The sequence below is a fragment of the Megascapheus bottae genome, chromosome 14 (assembly GCF_031878675.1).
Source record: "Megascapheus bottae isolate mThoBot1 chromosome 14, mThoBot2.hap1, whole genome shotgun sequence".
In the NCBI taxonomy this organism is placed as follows: Eukaryota; Metazoa; Chordata; class Mammalia; order Rodentia; family Geomyidae; genus Megascapheus; species Megascapheus bottae.
In genome coordinates this window covers 24,359,673-24,383,665 of record NC_143522.1, presented here as the reverse complement: position 1 = coordinate 24,383,665, position 23,993 = coordinate 24,359,673, and the positions used below count along the sequence as shown (strand labels likewise).

The window sequence follows — 23,993 nt, the reverse complement described above, 5'->3', positions numbered from 1 at the left end:
TATCTTCAAATTATACCTCATCTCAATTCACACTAACCACATTTCAAGAGCCCAGTACAGCAGGTGACTCGTAGCTGCCTTAATAGCACAAGTCTAGACGCTAAAATCAATGCTTTGGACTGGGTAGCACTGTGTTTTGCTCCTCCTAAAATGCAGGTTGGCACCATTCTGTTTCTAATGAACATGTCTCAGACTGGATTTTAATGTCATCACCAACCAACAGATCTCCCCAAATGAAAACTAGTCACCTTCCTACTAGCAGATGGCTGGCCACGAACTGAATCCTACCCAACATTTACTCATCTCTCTCTGACATCCTTTACTGTCTTACTTCATGGAGATACTCAGCTTATGTTAAGACAAAAATTTCCTCTCATCTAGTTTTCTGTTTCCTGAGTTTTTTCACCAGACACCTGCCAGTGAGACCATCCTAAGGACAAACATCCCAAACCCACTCTGCACAAGGGTCATCGAACGCTGGCTTCTTCTGGAAATCTAAACTCCTCATTTAGAAATCAAGATCATAGATAACTGATCACAATCTACCTGTTGCTTCCTAACCAACAACCCTTTCACTGTAAGCTCACTGCAACACTAAGTTGTGTTCAAAGTAGTGACCCCTCACCATATATCACAAATTCTCCCAGGGCCAGGAGTGACTTTGAGTAACACTACTTCACCTCAAATATGCGTCAGTTAATTGCTCTCAATAAGGAACAAGCATGTTGGGGACAATCAAAAAGAAAATAATGCAAAATGTAAGGGCAATCAGAGTCTGGGCAGACCCTGATGTCTCTTGCTGGTAATCTTAGCTTCTCGGGAGGCTGGGATCTTGAGGGTCATGGCTCAAAGCCAGTTGGGTTAGAAAAGCCCTGACTCTTTTCTCCAAATAACCAGCAGAAATTAGCTAGAAGTGGAGCCACATCAAGAATTTGAGGCCCTAGAATTCAAGTCCCAGTACTAGTTCCCCTTTCCTACTCTCTCTCCTCCTCCTCCCCTCCCCCAGCCCTGGAACTCAAGTGAATGAGAGAAGCTTCCCTCCTTGCATTCAGGGATGACAGTCCTTGACAACAGGGTCTAAAAGGTTGCAGGGCTCAAGGTGAGGAGAGGGGCACACACGACTGCTCAGGGCGGCCAGATTGACCTGTTTGCTGAAAAACATGGCGGGGGGGGGGGGGAGCAAGAGGGAATGCGTGAGACGTTGGTAGATCGCAGTGTCAATGCAGTGCTCGAGGGTCACGGGGACTGGGCCCGGAGACAAGCCTCTCAAGGAGCTCCGAAGTCTTCTGTGCCCAGTGCTGAGTGGCCCCGGGAACCCCAGAAGACGGTGGGGAGGCTGGAGGGCGGCCACCGCCGCCAGACACGAGCCGAGCCGGCCTGCAACGCCAAGGGGCTGCCGGTAGCAGACGGAGGAGGGAGAGCCGGCCCGCCACCGACGACCCGAGAGGCTCCGACCCTCGGGAAGTCCCTTCTCCTCCGGGCGCTGGGCATCTCTGCCCGGGGGCACCTGAAGAGCCGAGTCCGAGGCCGCGCGGAGCGCGTCCGCCCGGCTCTCCTCGGGGCCGAGGCCGCCCCCACCCCCATCCGGAGCAGCCTTCTTCTCTCCCGCCCTCACTTGCCTCGTCGGGCCTCCCCCAGAGCCGTCCACTGCCCTTCCCAACCCCTAGTCGGATCCAAGTTCACGGGGCAGGAAAGCTGATGCTCGCTCAGCAGCAGCGGCTGCCGCGAAGAGCGGCCGGCCGACGGAGCTCACTGGACGCCGCCATTTTGAGCCTGGAGGGGGAACCGCTGAGGCGGGGACGACCCGGGTCATACCATCTCCACGCGGGGGGAGACACGGGGAGGAAGCCGAGGGTCGTCGCAGGCCGCGGGAAGGCCTGGCGGTCTCACCGCCTGGGGATCAAGCGTGATCGGGAAATTATCGATGTTTCTGCATTCACGTGACGACAAGAGGCGAATCTTGGGAGACATAAGAGGTATCATCTGGCACCCGCTTCCCTCCACCCCCGGGAGAACGCCGCAAGTGGCACCTCCCGAGGTCGCAGCTTCCGCCTGCGCGGGTCGCCGAGTCCGCCGCGGCTGCCCTTGGTCTGGCTTAGTCGTGTGCTGCAGTCGGGCCCGGCTTTGTCGCTGGTAGGTCTCGCGACCCGGGACTGGCGACGGAGTCGTCGGTCGAGATTGTGCAGGCGGGAAGGGTTCAGGGAAAGCCCTGGGCGGTGGCTTGCGCCGTTGGACGGGTGGTCGGGCCTCCTCTGGGAAGGTGGAGGTAGGGCCGGGCTGGGGGGGGGGGGGGGACGCGGATCCCTCTAGGCCCGACGGGCGGATTTTACCCCTAGCAGAAGCAGAGCAGGGCTGCTCCTGCACAAATGGGGGCTCTTCGCCCAGCCGTGTGTCTGCTGGATAGGATACATACCCTCAATCTCTTCTGAACATCGAAACCTGCTTGAGCTGACCCTGCCGCAGAAATAAGCAGCTAGTTTTGCTCTTTGAAAACGTAATCTGTGCTAGGCTTCTCCGAACCCATAGGTGCTTATGCTTCCAGCCCTGTTTTTGCAAACACTTGGAGGAATACATAAAAGCACCACAGGCGCAATTAATCAATAGAATGTGTTTCTTTTTTAAAGTGGCTATGTAACTTCCAACACGAATTCTTAATGATTTATCAAAATAAGATTCATACCAGATTAAGTTTTCTTAGTAGACAAGGGCAAGAAAATAAAGAGTTCTTTTAATATTAAAAGATAAGTGCGAGGCAAGGTGTAAACCTAGCACTCAAGAGGCCAAAGCAAGAGGATCCAGAATTCAACGCTAGCCTGTATACATAGGGAGACTTTGCTTAAACAAAGAGCTGTGTGTCCATAGCTCACACTTGTAATCCTGGCTACTCAGGAGGCTGAGATCTGAGGGTTGCGGTTCAGAGCCAACCTAGGCAAGAAAATCTGTAAAACTCGCCTCTAAGCCCCAAAAAAGCCAGAAGGGGAGCTGTAGCCCAAGTGATATAGTGCCAACCTTGAGCACTAACGCTCAGAAATAGCACCCAGGGCCTATGATCATCTAAGTGTGCAGACTAATGTCAGATGGAGAGGGAGGAATAAGTTCCCATCACCTAGCATAGACAGATACTAAGCACATTTGTTGGCAGATGTCACTACTGAAGTAAGAAATAAAATTTAGGCCGAGAGCATATCCTAGTGGTAGAGTGCTTGCCTAGCATGCATGAAGCCCTGGCTTTCATTTCTCAGTACCACACGCACAGAAAAAGCTGGAAGTGGTGCTTTGGCTCAAGTGGCAGAGCACTAGCCTTGAGCAAAAAAATGTCCCTGGGAGTTTGGCCTAGTGGTAGAGTGCTTGCTTATTATGCAAGAAGACCTGGGTTCAAATCCTCGGTACCATGTACATAGAAAAAAGTCAGAAGTGGTGCTGTGACAGCACTAGCCTTGAGAAAAGCCCAAGGACAGTGCTCAGGCCCTGAGTTTAAGCCGCAGGACTGTCAAAAAAAAAAAAAGGAAAGAAATGAAATTTAGCTGGGCGCTGGTAGCTCATGCCTAGAGACTAAGATCTGAGGATCACAGTTTGAAGCCAGCCAGGGCAGAAAAGTCCCCATGAGACTCCATTAACCGCTCAAAAACTGGAAGTGGCACTGTGGCTCAAGTGGTAGAGTACTTGCCTCAGGGACAGCACCCTTGCCCTGATTTCAAGCCCTACCGCGGACAAAAAAAGAAGAAAAGAAGGAAAGAAAGAGACGGAAAATTTAGTAAAGATAGGATAATACAGTGGGGTGGTTTTTTTGGTTTTGTTTTTGTATTGTCATGGGGCTTGAACTCAAGGCCTGGGTGACGTCCCTTAACTCTTTTTACTCAAGGCTAGCATGCCACCACTTTGAACCAGCTGTTATATCATTGGCACCTATTTAATCTATCAAATAGATTTTTAAGAAGATGCTTTTTTCTTTTTTACATATTAGCACATTAATTGTACATAATAATCACATTCTCATGGATACATTATTGTATTCATTTATCCTCTTATACCCTTAAGGCTCCCTTAACCCTTTCTTTCCCATCTTTGTGTCACTATTGTGAAATACTGTCACTATTGTATTCTCAGACAGAGTATTCAGTTTTAATTTTGAAGGCAGTTATATTTTTTAATTTATAACTTTTTCCCCTCCAGCAATCATGGTGAATTTCCTTCAGCTTGTACGTGACCACTGGGTTCATATACTTGTTCCTTCTGGATTTTTTCTTGGATGTTATCTAGACAAAAAGAATGATGAAAAGCTAACTGCCTTTCGGAACAAGAGTATGTTATTTAAAAGGTTAGTTCGGGCATTTTCCCAACAATTGGCCAGCTTTGAATAATATTCTTGGTGTCTTATGTGCAAAAATAATGGGGGTATTTTTCTAGCCTTAGCATGTCAGTCCAAGAAAAATGACAGAAGTAGCAAATAGTAATTTCTTCTACTCAGAAGAAATGGCAATAATAATGAACAGTAACTTCTGCTCATTTGGAAGAAATGGCTGCTTTCTCAGCATGCACAGTGAGTCGTAGTGACTGAGGGACCTGCTCCTGTTGTGTATTGGAGCATGGCCAACAGGATCAAACATTGACCCATATGGGTACCTCTGTCTGCTTTCTTTTTTTTTTTTTTGCCAGTCCTGGGCTTGAGCTCAGGGCCTGAGCACTGTCCTTGGACTTTCTCAAGGCTAGTGCTCTACCACTTGAGCCTCAGCACCACTTCCGGCTTTTTTCTATGCATGTGGTACCAAGGAGTCGAACCCAGGTCTTCGTGCATGATAGGCAAGCACTCTACCACTAGGCCAAACTCCCAGTCCGTGTACCTCTGTCTGAACTGGAAGAAAGTCGGGGCAAGAGGACTAAGCAGCCTGGATAGTTACAACATGTAGGTGTTCCTGAGTCAAATGAAATGAGCTGGCCAGAGGTCTAGAAAACCTAAGATGAACTCAGAAGACAGCCATCATACAAACTAAGAAATTATCGTTCTTTAATCTGGAAAAAAAAAATGGAATAGGTGAAAAGTTTAAAATTATGAACCTGAGTCCTTAGTTCTTAGCCTCCTTAGTAGCCAGGATTACAGGTGTCAGCCACCAGCACCCAGCTTTTTTTTTTTTTTTTTTTTGTGGGTCATGAGGCTTGAACTCCGCCTAGGTACTCTCCCTGAGCTCTTCAGCTCAAAGCTACCACCACCCTACCCTTGAGCAAAGCCCCACTTCCTGTTTTCTAGAGGTTAATTGGAGATAAGAGTCTCAGGTCCTTTTGTGCCCTGGCTGGCTTTGAACCTTGATCCTCACTCAGATCCCAGCCTCCTGAGTAGCAAGGATTATAGGCCAGAGCCACCACACCTGGCATTGTTTGTTTTTAACGTTTAAAATTTTAGTTTAGAATGAAAGATGAAAGTGGGAGAAAGAAGAAAACATTCCCGGGCCACGATTTTAGCCTAGTGGTAGAGTGCTTGCCTAGCATGCACAAAGACCCGGGTTCAATTTCTTGGTACCACATACATAGCAAAACAAAACCAGAAATGGTGCTGTGGCTCAAGTGGTTGAGCTCTAGCCTGGAGAAAGCCCACAGACAGACATTGTCTAGGCCCTGAGATCAAGGCCCAGGACTAGCCAAAAAAAGAAAAAAAGAAAGAAACATTCCCTGCTCCCCATGCAGGAAATGGGAATTAAAGACTCAATAATGGCTGGTTATCTGTTACATTTCTTTCTGAGCTTAAAGGTTTAGCAACTCCCAACCCTGAGGCAATGGTTCTGTGTGGACTGGTGGGTGATCCTTAGTATTCCTAGTACCCACCCAAAGCCTAAGAGACCAGAGGTAAGCTTCTGATTGACCTCTGCCCATGTACAAAGAATTACCAAGTGTTTCTTTCCCATTGCAAAAGAGAAGGTGGTTTTAGATAGCCCACTTTAACGCTACTCTAAGTTGCCATTTAAATAGAGGGAAGCTTAACTGTTTTGCTAGTTACTTTCTGGTTCCAGCTAGCTTGTTTTAATAGTTATTAAAAATGATAGCTTGTGGCTCACACTATGATCCTAACTACTCAGGAAGCCGAGATCTGAGAATCACAGTTGAAAGCCAGCCGGGACTCTTATTCCCCGCCCCCCCTCCGCCCTGCTCCCAGAGGCAGAAGCAGAGCTCTGACCCAAGTGGTAGAGTGCTGGCCTTGAGTGAGAGAGCTCTAGGGCAGAACCCAGGCTCTGAGTTCAAGCCCCACACTGACCAAAAATATTTAGATTAATGGGATATAAAATACTCTTCTGGAGCTTTACAAAAGTCTTGAGTTTTTTCTTTGCTTCTTTTCTTTCCACACAGGGAATTGAGGCCTAACGAAGAAGTCACTTGGAAGTAGACTGGCCAATCACACAATGTTCACATTTCTAAAGTTAGGTGAAAAATAAAAACGTTATTATTAATTAGAAAAATTTGAAGTGTGGTTCTTTGCGTGCTTTTTTTTGTCAAGATAATTTTTATATACTTTCATATTTTATTGAGATAAATACCAAGCAAAAGTAATTACTGAGCACTTGACTGAATATATAGGAGTTAAATTTATAATTAACATTTAATTTTCTTTTTCAGTTTGGATCCTATGCTAGTAAATCATATATCTATTTTATTCAGATATCGTTCAGGAAAAAAGTTATAATGTGCTGAGGTTTGGATATGACTTTAATGTGTCCCCAAGAGTTTATGTATGGAAACAGTACAAATGTAACAATGAAGCCCTCTACATATTAATGTAAACTGATATTTTACAAACAAAAGAAAATTAAACTTAGCTAGTTTTTCATGGCTCACACCTGCAATCCTAACTACTCAGGAGGCTGAGATCTTAAGAGGATAAAAATTCAAAGCCAACTTAGGCAGATAAGGATGAGGCTACATCTCCAAAGTAACCAGTGGGTGTGGGGGAAGGAGCATTACACTTTATCAAATTGTGTAGGTTCCCATACACACATCCTCAATAGATTGAACCACATAAAGGCAGAGACGTTCCTTGTCTTTTTTTTTTTTTTTTTTTTGGCCAGTCTTAGGCCACAGCACCACTTCTGGCTTTTTCTGTTATGTGGTACTGAGGAATTGAACCCAGAAATTTATGTGAGCACTCCACCAGTAAGCCACCTTCCCAGCCCTTCCAGGAATCGTAAGTTGGCTCCTTGGACCATCAAGCTGCCTTGTTCACTTTTTTTTTTTTATTCCAATTCAACGTAGCTCCAACACCAGAGGCTCATGCCTATAATCCTAGCTACTCAGAAAACTGAGATGAGGATCACAGTTCTGATTAACCAGCAGAGGTGTGGGGCCAAGGGTAGAGCACTAGCCTTGCATGACAAAGCCAAGTGAAAACTGGGCCCTGAGTTCAAACCCTAACTAGTACGAGCATAAACACAAAGTGTATCATAGCATTCTTTCCAGATGCAAGATGTACAGCTATCCTAACCTTGCCAACATTTTGCAGACATTTTACTTCACATCTGATGCTTCATCTTCAAGGCTAGAGCACTGTGGTAACAATCTGGATTTTAGGGCTTGAACTCTGGGCCTGGGCCCTGCACCTGAGCTCTTCAGCTCAAGGCTACCATCCTACCCTTTGAGCCACAACCCCCACTTCCCGCTTTCTAGTGCTTAATTGGAGATAAGAGTCACACATTGGCTGGGAGTTTGGCCTAGTGGTAGAGTGCTTGCTTGCCTAGCATGCACAAAGACCCTGATTTGATTCCTTGGTACCACATACATAGGAAAAAGTCTCATTTTCTTTTAGTGCCCAGGCTGGCTTTGAACCATGATCCTCAGATCTCAGCCTCCTGAATAGGATTACAGGTGTGAGCCATTGCATCCAGCTACAATGCTGGATTTTTATCCTCACAGTGCAACTTGCTTTTTTTTCTGCCAGTACTGGGGTTTGAACTCAAGACTTTCATGCTTATTTTTCTGACATTTTACCATGTAAGCCATTCCAGTACAGTATTCTGCTAGATAACTGGAGATGGGAGGTGTTTCACCTTTTCTTCCCAGGCTGGGTTCAAACTGCAGTGCCCCAGATCTCAGTCTCTTGAGTAGCAAGAATTATAGACCTGAACCACCAGTGCCCAGCTCACAATGTAACTTTTTTCTCCCTTTTTGGTGCTAGTCCTGAGGCTTTAACTCAGGACCTGTGCACTGTCCCTGAGTTTTTGCTCAAGACTAGTCCTCTACCACTTGAGCCAGAGCTCTACTTCTGGCTTTTTGTGGTAGTTTATTGGGGTCTCAGACTCTGCTGCTTGGGCTGGCCTCAAATTGTGGATCTTCAGATCTCAGCCTACTGAGTAGCGAGGATGACAGGTGTGAGCCACTGTGCTGTGCTCACAATGCAACTTGGTATCAGACCTTGACACTGTAACCACGATTTTCTAGTATATAACAAGAAAATGAGCACATCAACAATTGATGCATTTAAATTGGTTAGTATGTAGCATTTACAAGACTGCCTAGTTTATACTAAAGCCTTAGGTAAAAATTACTTTTACACTGTAAAAGAGTCCTAAATTTTTTTTTAACCGTTTGAGGTATTGGGAGGATGCAGTGATGGCTTTTCCTTTAATGGGGTTTTCCGTGCAGGAAAATGTAGATATTAAATATGTGTAATTGGGCACCTGTGACTCGTGCCTGTAATCCTAGCTTCTCAGGAGGCTTAGATCTGATGATCACAGTTTAAAACTAGCTCTGGCTGGAAAGTCCGCAAGACTTCTCTGTGCGATCAACCACCAAAAAACTAAGTGGAGTATGACTCATGTAGTAGGGGGCTGGTCTTGAGCAAAAAAAAGAAGGTCAGGGATAACGCCCAGGCCCTGAGTTCCATCCCCAGGAACAGGCACAAGCACCCACACACGAAATAATTACATATGGACAAGATAAGCAGAATGTACTACTAAAGCGGAAAGGAAAAAGGAACATAGAACCTAGCTGGTTGGTACTCTCCTGCACACCCCTAGAAACCAAAGAATGTATGGCTCTGGTGGAAGGCGGTGACAGATCCTCCGGACGGCAGGTGGCACTGCAGCACCGCTCAGGTAGCCCAGTAACTGGCAATGGGAGCGCACACGACGGTCGCGTGCCTCGGCATTTACATCTCTCTCTCCTTCCCCCTCCACCCCATTTCCAGGCCTTCACGCGCTCGTCTGAGCTCCACCGCGTGACCCACGTCCTCAGTAATGATTGGTCTGTGAGAAGCACGTGGGCAGGACCCGGAGGCGGGGCTGGCCGGCTGGGGGCGGAGCTGGGTGGGCTGCTTCAGCACGGGGGGCCGTTGGCTCCAGACAAATAAATATGGAGTCCATCTTCCACGAGAAAGTAAGTGTCCGCGTTCGGTGGGGGCCCTTCCGCGGCGCGGTGACGGGCGTGGGGTGCCGATCGCTGTCCACGGAATGCTGGGTGTGGCCCGAGGCTCCCCGATCCGGTCTTTGCCAGGCGAGGGACGCCACCCTCCTCGGGCTGGGGGACCTTCCCTGACGCCCCGGCTCACACCCCTCGCCGGGGTTGTGTCCCCCCCGCGGGGAGGAGGGTCGGCCCGGGGGCGTGTCGGAGGCGGCACCCGGGGGGGCTCGCGTGGGCGGGAGCCCCCTCCCCGCGTCTCCCCGCTTGGCGCGAGTCGGCGTCTCCGGAGCCTTCCTGGCTCCTCCGCCCCCCAGGCCCGACCCTGGACACCATCAACTTTTCCTTCCGGGCCCCTCGGTTCCATAATGGAATCGCTCACGCACTCAGCTCTTGGGGACCTAGTTCCTCATCTTCCACCCGAGGGCGGAGACCTTGGCTCGCCCCTCCTAGGGCCTGGCATCTAGGAAGGAAGTGGGAAACTTTCCCAGGGCGCCCCCAGAGCTGGGACGTCGTCATAGGAGTGAGTTTCGGGGGGGCGGTGGAAGGAGGAGAGGTGTGCTCGTTTTCAGTATTGTCTGGAAGCCGGCGTTGCTCTTTCTGTAGTCAGAGATGGATGGAGTCATTTTTAGTTGGGATCGGCCTCACCTGTTCCGGATTCCCCTAACCACACACTCAGAGATAGGGGTTGATGGCATCTTGAGAAACTGGTCTCTGGAATCAAGTACAATTATCCTGCCACTTGGGTGTGAGTGAAATCTTCCTCAGGATGACTTTTGCATATACAATCTGATTTCAGAATAGTTTCATAAAGTTTAGAAAGCGTTGCTATGAGGCTGTTAGTAAAAAAAAAAAGCAAAGGATTTTTTGTTAAGTACTTGTGAAAGAGCATTAAGAGTTACACTGTGTAACCTAGGCTGGCAGAGAACTCATGATTCTCTTGCCTTGACAGGCATGTAACCACTGTGCCTGGAGAAATGAAATGCTTTTAAGAAAGTGTTTCAGAATGTTTGGGTTTTGATTTATTTCTTGACAAGTCAGTAGTCCATGGTGGCCTGGATTTGGCAATCATCCTTCCTCCTAAGTGTTGGGATTACAGGTTTGTGCCACACCTGATGTGTGTTTGTAAATGTTATCACGCTTCTTTCTGCTTGTGTTCCAGTATTAGGACTTGAACTCCAGGCACTCTGCTGGGCCTTTTATGCTCTCCACTGGCAATCTACCATTTGAGCCATGCTTCTCCTTTTCACTTTTTGCTGGTTATTTGGAAATAAGAGCCATGGATTTGTCTGTCAGGACCAGCTTTGATCCTTAGATTTAAGCTTCCTGAGTAGCTAAAATTATAAGCATTAGCCACTGGTCCCCAGCTCCATGTTAATATATTTTTCTGACTCTTAAAGGCTTTGATATAGACCCACATTTCATTGTAGAAATCTGAACACCTTCTACCCTTTCAATTTCATGAGATTGATACACTGTATTTTCAACGGTATTGCTTTTAATTCCTCAGGACAGCAGAAGGTAAACAATTGAACCAAAGTATAAAAAGCAAGGTGCTAGCTTAATGAACATCTACTTACCCAGACAGGAAGTCACTCTGGCATGGTGCTAGTCCTTCTGACTGTAACCCTGCAACTCTGGAGGCTGAGATATGAGGATCACAGTTCAAAGCCAGCTTGAACAAGAAAAGTCTGTGAAACTCTTTATCTCCAACTAAGCATCAAAAAGAAAAATCCAGAAATGCAGCTGTGGCTTAACTGGTAGAGCACTTTTAGCAAAAAAAAATCTCAGTGACCTGAGTTCAGGCCCAGGCCCAGCACACAAAAAAGTTAACCTCATAGTGGTGCCAGTGGCCTGTAATCCTAGCTACTCTGGAAACTGAGATGTGAGGATCATGGTTTAAAGCCATCCTGAGCAGGAAAGTCCCGGAGACTCTTTTTTTTTGCCAGTCCATGCATAGGTATGAGGTACTAAGGAATCAAAACCTGGTCTACATGCATGCTAAGGCAAGCACTCTACCACTGGGCCAAACTCCCAGCCCCCCTTTTGTGGTTTTATAAACTGGGGAAGAGTAAAGCAGAAAAATGGATAATCCAAGGTAGGACATTGTACAGTTTTTCGGTCATGTAGAATTTTATCTATTTTTGTAACAAAATGATTTTTAAATTGAACTAGATTTGATTTTGCTGTTTATTAAATTATGTTAAAAAATATAAAACTTTGTATTTCCTCTAGTAATATCGTCTTATTTGTATTGAACAGGGTTAGATTTCTAAGGACTTACATCCCATAATTTAAGGCTAAGTCTTTAGTAAGAATGTTTTCTCATTTGTTTTGATATATTAGATACAGTGACTATAGTTCATAAGCCTCAAACTGAGGTATTTACCATAGCAGCAGGACAGTAAATTTATATTATCACTGTTGCCAGAAAACCCAGTTTCTGGTAATCATATTAGCACTTGATCTGTGGAATGGCTGTATGTTCACACAGGCTTTTTCTTGAATTCTGATTGATACTTTTTCTGGTGCTTCCAGTACTTGAACTAAGGCTTCACACTCTAGCCAAGAGTTTTCTTATTGCTGGTAATACCACTTGAGTCATGCCTCTAGATCCACATTTTGCTGATTAACTGAAAACTGAGTCTCATAGTCTTTTCTGCTTGGACTGGCTTTGCCCTCAGTCCTCCAAGATAGATAGTCTCCTGCGTAGCCAATATTACAAGCATCAGTTACCAGTGGTGTCTGCCCTTCCTGTCTGATTATTTTTTTAATTAAAAATTTAAATATAGCACATTTGTTACGAATTAGCTACATCTGTAAGCCCCTTTGCACCCTTCTTCAGGTGCTACCTATTCCTCCAGGGAAAATCTGGTGCTGTTGATTCTTGTTGCATGTTTTTGAACTTTTGTAAGTGAAATCATATGATACATACTTTTTTTTTTTTTGCCAGTCCTGGGACTTGAACTTAGGACCTGAGCACTGTCTTGGGCTTTCTCAAGGCTAGATAGAGCTCTACCACTTGAGCCACAGCACCATTTGCAGCTTTTTCCTTGTGTGTGGTACTAAGGAATCGAACCCAGGTCTTCATGCATACTCTACCAGTAGGCCGAGCTCCTGGCCCTTCTTTCTTGAATATTTTTTAAACAGTACTAGAGATTTGTCCATACTGTTGCAGTTGTAGGTATATAGTATTCTCCTGCGACTATCATACTTCATCTACTTTTAGGACCTAAACTAGCAGTTTGGAAGTCATTACAAATAGTGCCTTGATGAGCACTTTCATGCATGCCTTTGATGGATATGTTTGCATTAAATATCCAGAAGTGGAATGGCTAATTATAGGGCATGCATATGTTAAGCTTTAGTAGATGTCAGAAAGAGTGGTTATCCTAATTTATACTCACACCGTAGCATACAACAGTTTTTATGCCTTTAATCCTCGACCATTTTGGAGACTTTCTGGAGAGTGTATAATAGTAGCATATTGTATTGTTTGTTTTGTCAGGCCTGGGGCTTGGAGTCAGGCCCTGGTTACTGTCCTTGAGCTTTGCTCAAGACTGGTACTTTACCACTTGAGCCACAGAACCACTCTGGCCTTTTCTATTTATGTGGTACTGAGGAATGGAACCCAGGGTTTCATGCTTGCTAGGCAGGCAGTCTACCACTAAACCACATTCCCAGCCCCATATTATGATTTTAATGTACATTTCCCTGATGACGAATGCTTTGGGTTGAGCAACTTCTTGTGAAATGCTCATCTTTGATGTTTTCCAGTAGATCATTATAGATCCCTTCACTTCACATATGTTACAGGGGGAATCTGGCCCTGTGGCAGTGAAATGTAGTAGAAAGAGGCCAGGGGAGAACAGCTTCTCACCACTGTAATGGCTGCGGCCTGACGTATAGTTCCTTTTCTAGCTGTAAGCAGCCTGGAAAATGTTTTCTTTTGGTTTGTTTATTGTCAGTTATGGGGCTTCAACTCTGGGCTGGGGTGCTTTCCCTGAGCTCTTCAGCTCAAGGCTACTGCCACTTGTGGTTTTCTGGTGATTAATTGGAGATAAGAGTCTCACGGACTTTTGAGTGCCTGGGCTGGCTTTGAACCAAGATCATGAGATCCTCAGATCTCATCTTCCTGAGTAGCTAGGATTACAGGTGTGAACCACCATTTTCCTGTCAAACTATGAAGATAAACTTATTTCAGCTTTACTTTGAACTCAGAGCGTCTCAATGTTATCTTTTTCTTCCATTGACACACCTGTACCCCCCATCTATTTCAACAACATGTTGTTTTTAGGAAATTGATGAAGAAAGATATGTATTTAGCAAGGTGTACTCTCTAGGCCCACTATCTCCTATCTCCCATTGCTCAAAACAAATTGCCTGATGTGGACAACTTGCACAAAGGAGTAAACTTGATCGGGGAGAGAATGTAGAGGCCAGAGTTGACAGAAGGAAATGTTCTCCCATCCTTCATTGTCCCATGGAGGTAACCTTAGGATCTGTGATCTCTGGAAGGGATCCCATCCACCCGTGAGTCTCCCTTCCTTCCCTACAGCGTGCCAAAGCAACATTTGAGAAGGTGACAGGCTACTCAATGCCTGGCAGTCTGGCTTTGGATTTGGAATGCCAGTTGTGTGTGAAGCCAGCTGCCCAGCACCAGAAGCTACTGGGCCTATGGAAAGCTGTGCCACCCTGAGTAGGAAGGAAGCCAATGATCCCCTGGGGAACTGAGTGTGGATGCTGGCTTGTCCAGGAGTGAGCTTCGCATTGATTTGGTACTCTTCTGTGCACGATGCTCTCCAGAATCTGCAGAGAGAGAAAGAATCTGAGAGAGAGAATGACAAGTCTAACCTGGATGGAATTTTTCTCATATGCATCAACTCTTTGAAATGTGAGATTCCCAGGAACAAGCATTTAGACCAAATAGTCAAGATTAGCTTGTTAAAAGAAGCAATGTTCTAGATATTGACATGCTTACTCAGCATTAATAATTTGTCTTTGAATCTCCAAAGATGAATTTATTTTAAGGTACTAAAAATTAGAAATGTTGAATAGTTTTTACAGCACTGTGTATAGTAATAAATGAGATTTGGTAAATGAAATTCCTTTACTATGATCAAGTTTTTGATCATAGGCAGTCATTCAGTAGCTGAAGATTCACTACTGGTGTAACTATAAAATAATGTTGACAGGTACAGATGCATATACCAAATAGTAATCAGGTTTTCCTCCACAGGCAGTTTGGCTTTGACTATTTAAAAATGAATGATTGACTATTTTAAAAGATACCATGCACATCTGCTTAACAAATCACACATAAATGTTTTTCTTTTGGCAATACTAGCAAGAAGGCTCCCTTTGTGCTCAGCATTGCCTGAATAATCTGTTGCAAGGAGAATATTTTAGCCCTGTGGAGTTATCGTCAATTGCCCATCAGCTGGATGAGGAAGAGAGGATACGAATGGCAGAAGGAGGAGTCACTAGTGAAGACTACCGCACCTTTCTACAGGTACTGATTGCATTTGCTTAAAAAACAGTGCCTGCTGTTTAGAAAGAGGGAAGCCACTCTTCCTAGAGGTATCTGACATGTATGTTAATTATAACTCTATTCTTGGCTTTGTAAATGAGAATGTGCACTAATGACAGCTTTTATCTTTCCCCATCCTCTTCCCCCCCCCCCCAACCAATTAACAGCAGCCTTCTGGAAACATGGATGACAGTGGCTTTTTCTCCATTCAAGTAAGTATTTACCAGCATGAACTAAGTCTTTGTATCCCAGGTACTGGTTAAAGTTAGTTTATAGTTGCTGTAATTAAGCATGTGACCTTGAGGAGTTCCTCCCAGAGACTGTATACTGAGTGTACAGTTTTCTTAGGTTTGCATACAGATAAGCAGGGACATTAGGACTGCTGGATTTTCATTTTAGTGTAGGACTTGTAAAAATTACTTTTGAAAGAGAATATCTAATTTGTATCTAGAAGCTGCTAGCCTTCATTCTAGTAACATTACAGTGTTTCAAGCTTATTATCTCTTAGGTAAGTGTGATCCTTTTGTTACTTTTTTTCCTTTTTTGGCCAGTCTTGGAGCTTGAAGGGCCTGGGTACTGACCCTGAGCTTCTTTTGCTTAAGGCTGACAGGCTTTTTTTTGTTTATGTGGTACTAAGGAATTGAACCCAGGGCTTGATGTATGCTAGGCAAGCAGTCTACCACTAAGCCACATTCCCAGCACAATTTATAGCTTTTTATATGTCTGTGCTAGGTATTGACTCCAGGACCTGATACATACTAGACATCCCATGTACTCTACCCACTAATCCATACCCATAACCCCTGTAGTTCCCTTTTAATTCTGGGCGCGCGCGCGTGTGTGTGTGTGTGTGTGTTTATTTTGCTACTGCTACTGCACCTTGAACTCAGAGCCTTGATCTTTTGCTTGGCTTTCTTGCTTACATGGTACTCTAACACTTGAACCACATATCTAGTTGAGCATTTTGCTAGGTAATAGGAGATGGAGTCTTACGAACTATTCTACCTGGGCTGGCTTCAAACTCTGATCTTCTAGGTCTCAGCCTCTGAGTAACTCCAACACTGAGCCACCAGCTCCCAGACTGGTTGTTTGTTTATTAATTCATTTAGTTTTACATTACTTGTACCGTTAGGTGTCATTCTAATCTGTGGTTATTTATATACTGGAAGATTCTTTGTTTTTTGGGGTTTTTTTTTTTGAGTGGGCCTCAATACTGTCCTTGGGCATTCCTCGGTGCTAGCACTCCACCACTTGAGCCACAGCACCACTTCTGGCTTTTTCTGTGTATGTGGTACCAAGGAATCGAACCTGGGTCTTTGTGCATGTTAGGCAAGCACTCTACCACTAGGCCATGCTCCCAACCCCTACTGGGAAATTCTTTATATGTGGGTCTTTCATTCTAACAGTATGAAGTGTACTCACACTTCTTCTTTTAGTACCTTTTATTGACCTCATTTCCATACTTATATGTCTTCATGACACCTGTCTCCCTTCCTAGACTTCTCATTCCCCAGCAGTACCTCTGGGTGCTTCCTAGTGTTGGTCATTAGTCAGGACCACTGAAGCTGCGTTGAGATCAGTGGCTGGGGTCAGCCCAGCTCTTGTCATTTCCTATATGTGTGGTGTCACTCTTCATAGCAGTTCATGTTTGCCATGACTTCTACGTTACATTTTTTTTGTGCTTATATTACAGCTAGTTGGCTTAGCTTTCTTTATTGGCATGTCTGGAGGGTAGTGAATTTTTAGGAATTTCTCTTTCATTCTCAGACAGTTTAAAATAATCAGATTTGCTATAGATTAGCAACCTCAATGATAGAATTCTAATGTGGAGGAAATCTTCTATTTAAATCTGTTGGGAGAACTTATTTTTTCATCACCATGTGATTATGGGCATTGTAAATAACGGGTATCTGGAGCGGACATGTAGATTTTTGGATCAGTTTTATCTAGGAATTTTGCTTCCTAAGAAGTCTGAGAAACCTGGTATAAATAGCAGTCTTTTCAAGCACACATGTGTCAACTATAGATTTAGTAATATTTCTTTGTAGACATACTTTTAGAACCGTAACCTTTTTAGGTAAATTAACATATGATGTACAATTGTATATACAATTGATATGGCTATACTACTTCAATTTGAATTGAATTGTTGCTTTTAGCTCATGAAAAGTTGCTTTTTGTTTTTTCCTTTAACAGGTTATAAGCAATGCCTTGAAAGTCTGGGGTTTAGAACTAATCCTGTTCAACAGTCCAGAGTATCAGAGGCTCAGGATTGATCCTATGTAAGATTTAAAATTTGTTTGTTTTTTGCTTTTTCTACATTTGATTTTGAAATCCGATTTTTTTTAAGCTATAATTTCTGAATGAATAAAAAGTAAAGTTTCAATGCTTTTGTTTTGATGTTTACTATTCATTCTCTCCAACTTTCCTATTTCATCTTTTCGGTGTATTTCTAAGCATCACGGGTAATGCTTTCAGACTCCCAATATTAGAGACAGCACAGAATTGATTTCTCAGTGGTATGAGCAGCTATCATTCTGACACAGTATCACTAAACTGTGCAGAGAGCTTCATACAGTTACAGTGTTGTACCAGGGTTTATGCTCAGGGCCTGCCACTCTTCCTGGGATTTTTTTCACTCACAGCTGGTACTCTACCACTTGAGCCATGCCTTCAATTCTAGCTTTTTGCTGGTTAATTAGAGATAAGAATCTCCTGGATTTGTCTATCTGAAATGGCTTCAAACTTCGGTTCTCAGATCTCAGCTTTCTGAGTAGCTAGGATTCTAGACATGAGCTACTAGAGCCTTGACTGTGTGATTTTTCTCTTAAAAAAAAATCAATGGTACTTAACCATAAACATCCTAAATTATATAAAAAACTGTATAATACTTGCTAGTAGACACAATAAATGAATATGAACTCATAATATTCCAACTTAATATTGTGTATTTTTTTTCTAGAAATGAAAGATCATTTATATGCAATTATAAAGAACACTGGTTTACAGTTAGAAAATTAGGAAAACAGGTAATATTTTTCCACCTTTCTCATCTTTTTTTCCCATTCTGTATTCTACTTGAAACAAAATATAAGGATTAGTACCTTTAAAATGAAACGGATCAGTGGTGTGTGTGTTGGCACGGATTCAGTCATTTGTTTTTGGTGCTGGGGATAGAACCCAGGGTCTCACATGCTAAACATGCTCTCCACCACTGAGCTACTTCCATAAGCCAGAGTCAATATGGGCAGATAGAATTTTGATACTTTAAGAGATAATTTTCAGAAGAAAAAGAGCTAATGTCAGTTTTCTGATATATTTGTGACAACCATTTATAATTTGCACCATAAGAAACCCTGTTGACAGTTCAGCTATGGCCACATTTTAAGTGAATTTTTTTTTGTGATAAATGTGTTTTGTTAGTGATCACATTTACAAATGTGTGTTTAGCACAGTACCATCACAAATTTCATTGCGCATACATGAAAACAACTATCTTTGTGTAATCAGATTACTCAAATGATTAAAAAAATGCCCTATATCTACATGAAACACTTGAATTACAGACCATGGGATATATCTTGAGCAAGTGCTCTTTCAGAAAAAGAAATTGAATAATTTAAAGTCTTTTTATTAGAATTTTACACCTTCAGTAGAAGGTTATTGGAAACCAGCTTGTACAAGGAAAGGGAATGAATTGTTGACACACACACACACACACACACAAAACAACATGGATCAGCCTCAGGATAATTATATTGAATGGAACCAGACAAAGCCCTACCTGCCCTATGGTTCCATTTACTGAAGTCTAACAAAGGGAACTAACCTATATAATGTGAAGCAGATCGACTGTGTCTGTGAAGGGATGAAGGAGGAGACATGACGTACAGGCCTACAGAGGGGCACAAGGTTCCTGGTTGTGGTGAATGTATTCACAAATTCGTGGTATATATGAACGTTAAAACATCTCAGATTGTATATGTGTGGTTTATTACATGTCAGCTATGCCGCAACAAAACTGTTCTTTCTAGGAAATCAAATAAGCAAAAATAAATAAAATCAAGAAGGAATGCATTAAGTTAAATGAGTAAAAGATAATTCAAAAATAAAAACCATCTTTTAAGTCACTGGCTGCCACCTAGAAGTAATATTGTCTTCAGTGATTATTGCCTGGGACTATTGGTTTGAAAAGTCCTGCTTTCTGTCTCTGTACCAAAACTCACAGATTTTAGTCTTCAGGGGAGCTGAGACTGTGAAGGAGTTGTCTTATAGAACCCAGATTGGAGTTGACCAAAGTGACAAACATGAGGGTAGAGATGAGTCGAATGAACCATTTTGGCTTTGAGAAATTGTGATTCAGTTTTATTTTTCTGTATTAACTACTGGATTTATTTATTTATTTATTTTGCCAGTCCCATGGCTTGAACTCAAGGCCTGAGTAGAGTCCTTGGGCTTTCTCGAGGCTAGAGCTCTACTGCTTGAGTCAGAGTACCACTGTGGCTTTTTTTCTCCGTATGTGGTACTGAGGAATCAAACCTGGGTCTTTGTGCATGCTAGGCAAGCACTGTACCACTAGGCCAAACTCCCGGCCCACCCACTGGATTTTTAGGGTCTGAAGATTTCAGTTTCATACATTCCTTTGTATTGACTTGTAGGGAAACTTAACATAGTGTTATTTTAAAACTTTCAAATGTTCTTCAAAATTGATTTCTACATTTTGAATGAATTTATCTTTCATAAAGCCATATCAAATTTTGCCTTGTTACCTTTGTTCTGAATTTATATTTGTTAAAAGTATATTTTGCACTTGAGCTTGTTTCTGTGGGGAAAGAACTGGCAGTATGAAAATCTAGGAAAAATAATTGTTCCCCATGTTGACGGTAACTTTTTTTTTTTTTTTTGCCAGTCCTGGGCTTGAGCTCAGGGCCTGAGCAATGTCCTTGGACTTTCTCAAGGCTAGAACTCTACCACTTGAGCTTCAGCACCACTTCCTGCTTTTTTCTATGTATGTGGTACCAAGGAATCAAACCCGGGTCTTCATGCATGCTAGGCAAGCACTTTAACCACTAGGCCAAACTCCTGGCCCAATGGTAACTTTTGAAGCTGTGTCTGTGGGTTATGTGAATGCTGTGAAATGGCAGCTTAGTGTCATTTTCTTCCTGTTGTATGTGACATTCTCACAATTATATTGTTTTAACTAAAATCACCAATAGCAAGAAAAGTTTATAGTTGTCATTTTCCCCACATCATTGTGATATTAATGCTGGGCTGATAGTTTGGAGAAAAATTTAATGGTAGCTTTCAAGAAAGACATTTAGCTGTATAAACAGTTACTGTATGTTGGGGGTATTTAAAGTTTAGGACTTAAACTTTAAGGTGTATCTTTTTTTTGCCAAGGGCCATATGAAATTATCATTATAGGCAAACAGGCACAAGCAACCAATAAGAAACAAATATATCTGTCTTGTCATGGACAGATGAGTTTGTGCCAGCTATGCACTACCCCAGCTTAAAGGAAACCTTAAAAATAACCAAAAAGCAAAAAATAGTGATAAACCTCCAGCAAGTACCTTTGAAATTTTCATTTTGACGTCACCATTGTTTACATACTTCTTGCATTTCAGTGGGCTATATCAGTGTGCGTGTGTGTGTGTGTGTGTGTGTGTGTGTGTGTGTCCGAGTCCATCCGCCCACGTGCACTTGTGCGCGCACACGCACACACACACACACACTTCAATTTAGGGCCTAAGAACTGGCCCACTGTCCCTTGGCTTTTTTTTTTTTTTTTAAATACTTCACCCCTTGAGCCACAGCTTCACTTCTAGCTTTTTAGTGGTTAATTGGATATAAGAGTCTCAAAGACTTTCCTGCTCAGGCTGGCTTTTAACCCAGACCTCTGCCTTCTGAGTAGATATTAATCCTTTTTTTTTTTTCTTTTTCGGCGGGTCAGGGGATTAATTCAGGGCCTCCTGCTTGCTAGGCAAGTGCTCTACCACTTGAGCATGCCCAAGTCCTTTTGCTTTTAATTTGTTTTTCAGATAGGGTCTCACTCTTTTGCTTGAGCTGGCCTCTGACCATGATCTCCCTAGCTTCACCTCCTGAGTAGCTGAAATTGCAGGTGTGTGCCACCATGATCCTACTCTTTCGCCTCCTGAGTAGCTCTATTCTTCATGTGTGAAAACTGTTATATATCGTCAAACATACTTGCTTAAATACTGACTTGTTTTTGTTTTTGTTTTTACAGTGGTTTAACTTGAATTCTCTCTTGACTGGTCCAGAACTAATATCAGATACGTACCTTGCACTTTTCTTGGCTCAATTACAACAGGAAGGTAAATACTGAAAATTTAATGACATCTTTGAAAGTAGCTAAACAAAAAGTGAGTTGTGACCATTATGCCCTGGCTCTGTGACGGTGATCCTTACATTTTAGGTAGTAAACTTGGGGCCAAAATTTGGGTGTCACTAAGCATACGTGCTCTCTCGCACGTATGGGAGATGGAGTTTTCCTTTGCCTTTATTAGTTTTTCCTCCGCCCTAAATAGCTTTTTTTTCCTTCCATATTCCACATAGCACAGAGCCTAGAGAAAGGTTGTATAATTTCATTCTTCTTTTCTACTTTTAGGCCATTTCTTCCTGTCAACTCTAGCTCCTTTGAAATACATGTGTCTAAATAAGACTGCTTTTTTGCATTCACCTGTGGAGCCTCCTTTTTCATTGGAGATTTTAGATTTGGCTCATTGCCAAAGAGAAGCATCATGCTTTTACATCTTGCTTTGTGATTTCCACATCTATAATCCAGTACCTTCTTACTCATTGTATTGCTCTTGCTTTGTCTTTACCCATAACCTTAACTACCTTGGAATTTCAGACTATCCTGTTGTTGGACTACTACCTTCTGGCTGTGTGCCTTCTTTCTTTGTTTTGTAGTTCTGACAGTTCCTTAAACCGTCAGGTCCAAACAGTCCCCATTCTTTTCCTCCTCTTCCCCCCACCCCTTCCTGAGGCTTGAACTTATCCCTGAGTTTTTATGTTCAAAGCTAACACTCTACCACTTGAGGCACAACTCCATGTCTAACTTTTGTGGTAGCTAATTGAGCTCTTCCTAATTATTTTGTTCTATTTATTTTCTCAATCCATCATTGCCATCCACTGTATTCCTCAGATTTTTTCTCTCCTTTTGTCATTCATAAGTGACAAAAATCCCCTCCTTTGTTAAAACATAGTCTTGTTTCTGACTGTTCCTATAGAGCAGATGAACATGATTTTAAAAATAATAACCTATGATCATCAGACAGGAGGTTGAGATCCCAGGATTGTGGTTTGAACCTTAGGTAGCCAAGGCAGGGAAGTCTATGGGGCTCTAGCTGATGATTAGCTACCAAAAAACCAGAAGTGGAGCTCTGTTTGAAGTGGCAGAACATTAGCCTTGAGCCAGAAAAGCTCAGGGACAGCACTCAAACCTTTCAGTTCAAACCCCAGGATCAGCACAAAATAACAGGATAATTATAACATCTATAACCTGTTGACTGGTATTATTTTTAAAGTGAATGATCCTAAGTGTCACATGAGCCTTTTGTTTGCTGCATGTATTTTTGTACCACTCCTAAGGTGATTGTTTTACACCTTATCTCCCCGAAAACTGTAGCTACTTGCCTCTTCCTACCTCATACACATCTTGGTGGTTATATATAAGGCCTTCTCTAGCGTTCTATTGAGACTATAGAAGCAGTTAACACAGAACTGCCTTAACTTGCTACTAGCAAATCTGTCGGCTTGCTTCTGTCTTCACTGTGCTTTGAGCCAAGTAAAATAATAAATGAAAGCTGGGCATGGTGGCTCACTCCTGTAATCCTAGCTACTCAGGAAGCTCACTGTGAGGCTCACAGTTCAAAGATAGCCCAGGCAAGAGTCCATGAGCCTCTTACCTCCAATTAACTGCCAGAAAACCCAGGCATGAAAGTCCATGAGACTCTTACCTCTAGTTAACTACCAGAAAACCAGGAGTAGCACTGTGGCTCAAAGTGGTAGAGCACTAACCTTAAGCTGAAGAGCTCAGGGACAGCTCCTAGGTCCAGAGTTCAAGCCCTATTACCAACCACAAGAAAATGGAGAGAGAGGAAAGAAAATAATCCAGTGACCTCTCATGTGCCCTTGACCCAGCTTTAATAATTACCTCATGGTTTATTCTTTTATTTATATCTTGCCTGCTTCTTTCCTCTTTATGTTTTTGTGTCTGAGTTGAAATGACTGTACCTCTGTATTGGTCTTTTTTGTGCATATAATTTTAGATTTTTTTTCTTTGATTTATTTATGTATTGGGGAATAATAAAATAGATCCTTTAGGGTTTTGTCATTCCTTCATTTATTATCTGGAGTACTTGTATACAAATAAACTCTCTCATCTGTTATTTGGTAATCTTGAAGTACAGGGGTTTTTCTTTTCCTTTATCTTTTGTCTGTGTGTCTGTTTATTCTTCTGTCTGTCTGTGTGCATGAACTCATGGGTAATGGGAATTGGATCCAGGGCCTTGAATATTATGAACAGAGCCTATACCAACTAGTTATAATGTTTACCTTTTATGTTTTAAAATGAGTTGGTTATATATGTCCTCTAAAGATAATCAGTTTTCTTCCTTTTTAACCAAAGTATTAATTATAAATTAATTAGTTAAACTATCACTTGAATGTTTCATCTTGTAATTATTACTGCTTAAATTATACTATCATAGTTGATAGTTTCTCCCAAGTCCAATTCTTAAGCTCTTACTAGTTGTTTTAGTTTATTTTTGCCTTTTTTTTAGGTTATTCTATATTTGTTGTTAAGGGTGATCTCCCAGATTGTGAAGCTGACCAACTTTTGCAGATGATCAGGGTCCAACAGATGCATAGACCAAAACTTATTGGGGAAGAATTAGCCCAACTGAAAGAACAGAGGTAAACATTAAGCTCTGGAGTATAGCATACATTATAATATTTCATTATAAGAATTAAATTTCCATGATTATATTTAATGTGTAGTCTCTACCATTAGTGACTCTCTTTTATACCTTTCATTTATTTTAGTCATTCATCCATGCACTTA

The 23,993-nt window shown here is 42.8% G+C and overlaps 3 protein-coding genes across 6 annotated transcripts in view; 2 read left to right on the top strand and 1 right to left on the bottom strand.

Moving 5' to 3' along the window:
* The window catches only part of Cpsf2 (cleavage and polyadenylation specific factor 2), a 35,001-nt gene extending 33,227 nt beyond the window's left edge, over positions 1–1,774 (bottom strand). For both annotated transcript variants that reach the window (XM_090344725.1, XM_090344724.1), the window contains exon 1: positions 1,620–1,774. The gene's annotated coding sequence lies outside the window, so the exon portion shown is untranslated. The remainder of the gene's footprint in view (positions 1–1,619) is intronic.
* A 251-nt stretch (positions 1,775–2,025) lies between these two features.
* Positions 2,026–6,446, top strand: Ndufb1 (NADH:ubiquinone oxidoreductase subunit B1). The gene is made up of 3 exons (XM_090344723.1): positions 2,026–2,133; positions 4,174–4,318; positions 6,337–6,446. Exons 2-3 carry the CDS (start codon positions 4,179–4,181, stop codon positions 6,371–6,373), a joined length of 177 nt encoding a protein of 58 aa, XP_090200849.1. The 5' UTR covers positions 2,026–2,133; positions 4,174–4,178; the 3' UTR covers positions 6,374–6,446.
* A 2,720-nt stretch (positions 6,447–9,166) lies between these two features.
* The window catches only part of Atxn3 (ataxin 3), a 28,592-nt gene continuing 13,765 nt past the window's right edge, over positions 9,167–23,993 (top strand). For 2 of the 3 annotated variants that reach the window (XM_090344719.1, XM_090344718.1), the window contains exons 1-7: positions 9,167–9,354; positions 14,723–14,887; positions 15,073–15,117; positions 17,102–17,187; positions 17,868–17,934; positions 21,153–21,240; positions 23,713–23,845. In XM_090344719.1, the coding sequence (XP_090200845.1) occupies positions 9,331–9,354; positions 14,723–14,887; positions 15,073–15,117; positions 17,102–17,187; positions 17,868–17,934; positions 21,153–21,240; positions 23,713–23,845 (608 nt within the window). In that variant the 5' untranslated portion in view covers positions 9,167–9,330. The remainder of the gene's footprint in view (positions 9,355–14,722; positions 14,888–15,072; positions 15,118–17,101; positions 17,188–17,867; positions 17,935–21,152; positions 21,241–23,712; positions 23,846–23,993) is intronic. The other variant, XM_090344720.1, reaches the window with a different exon arrangement.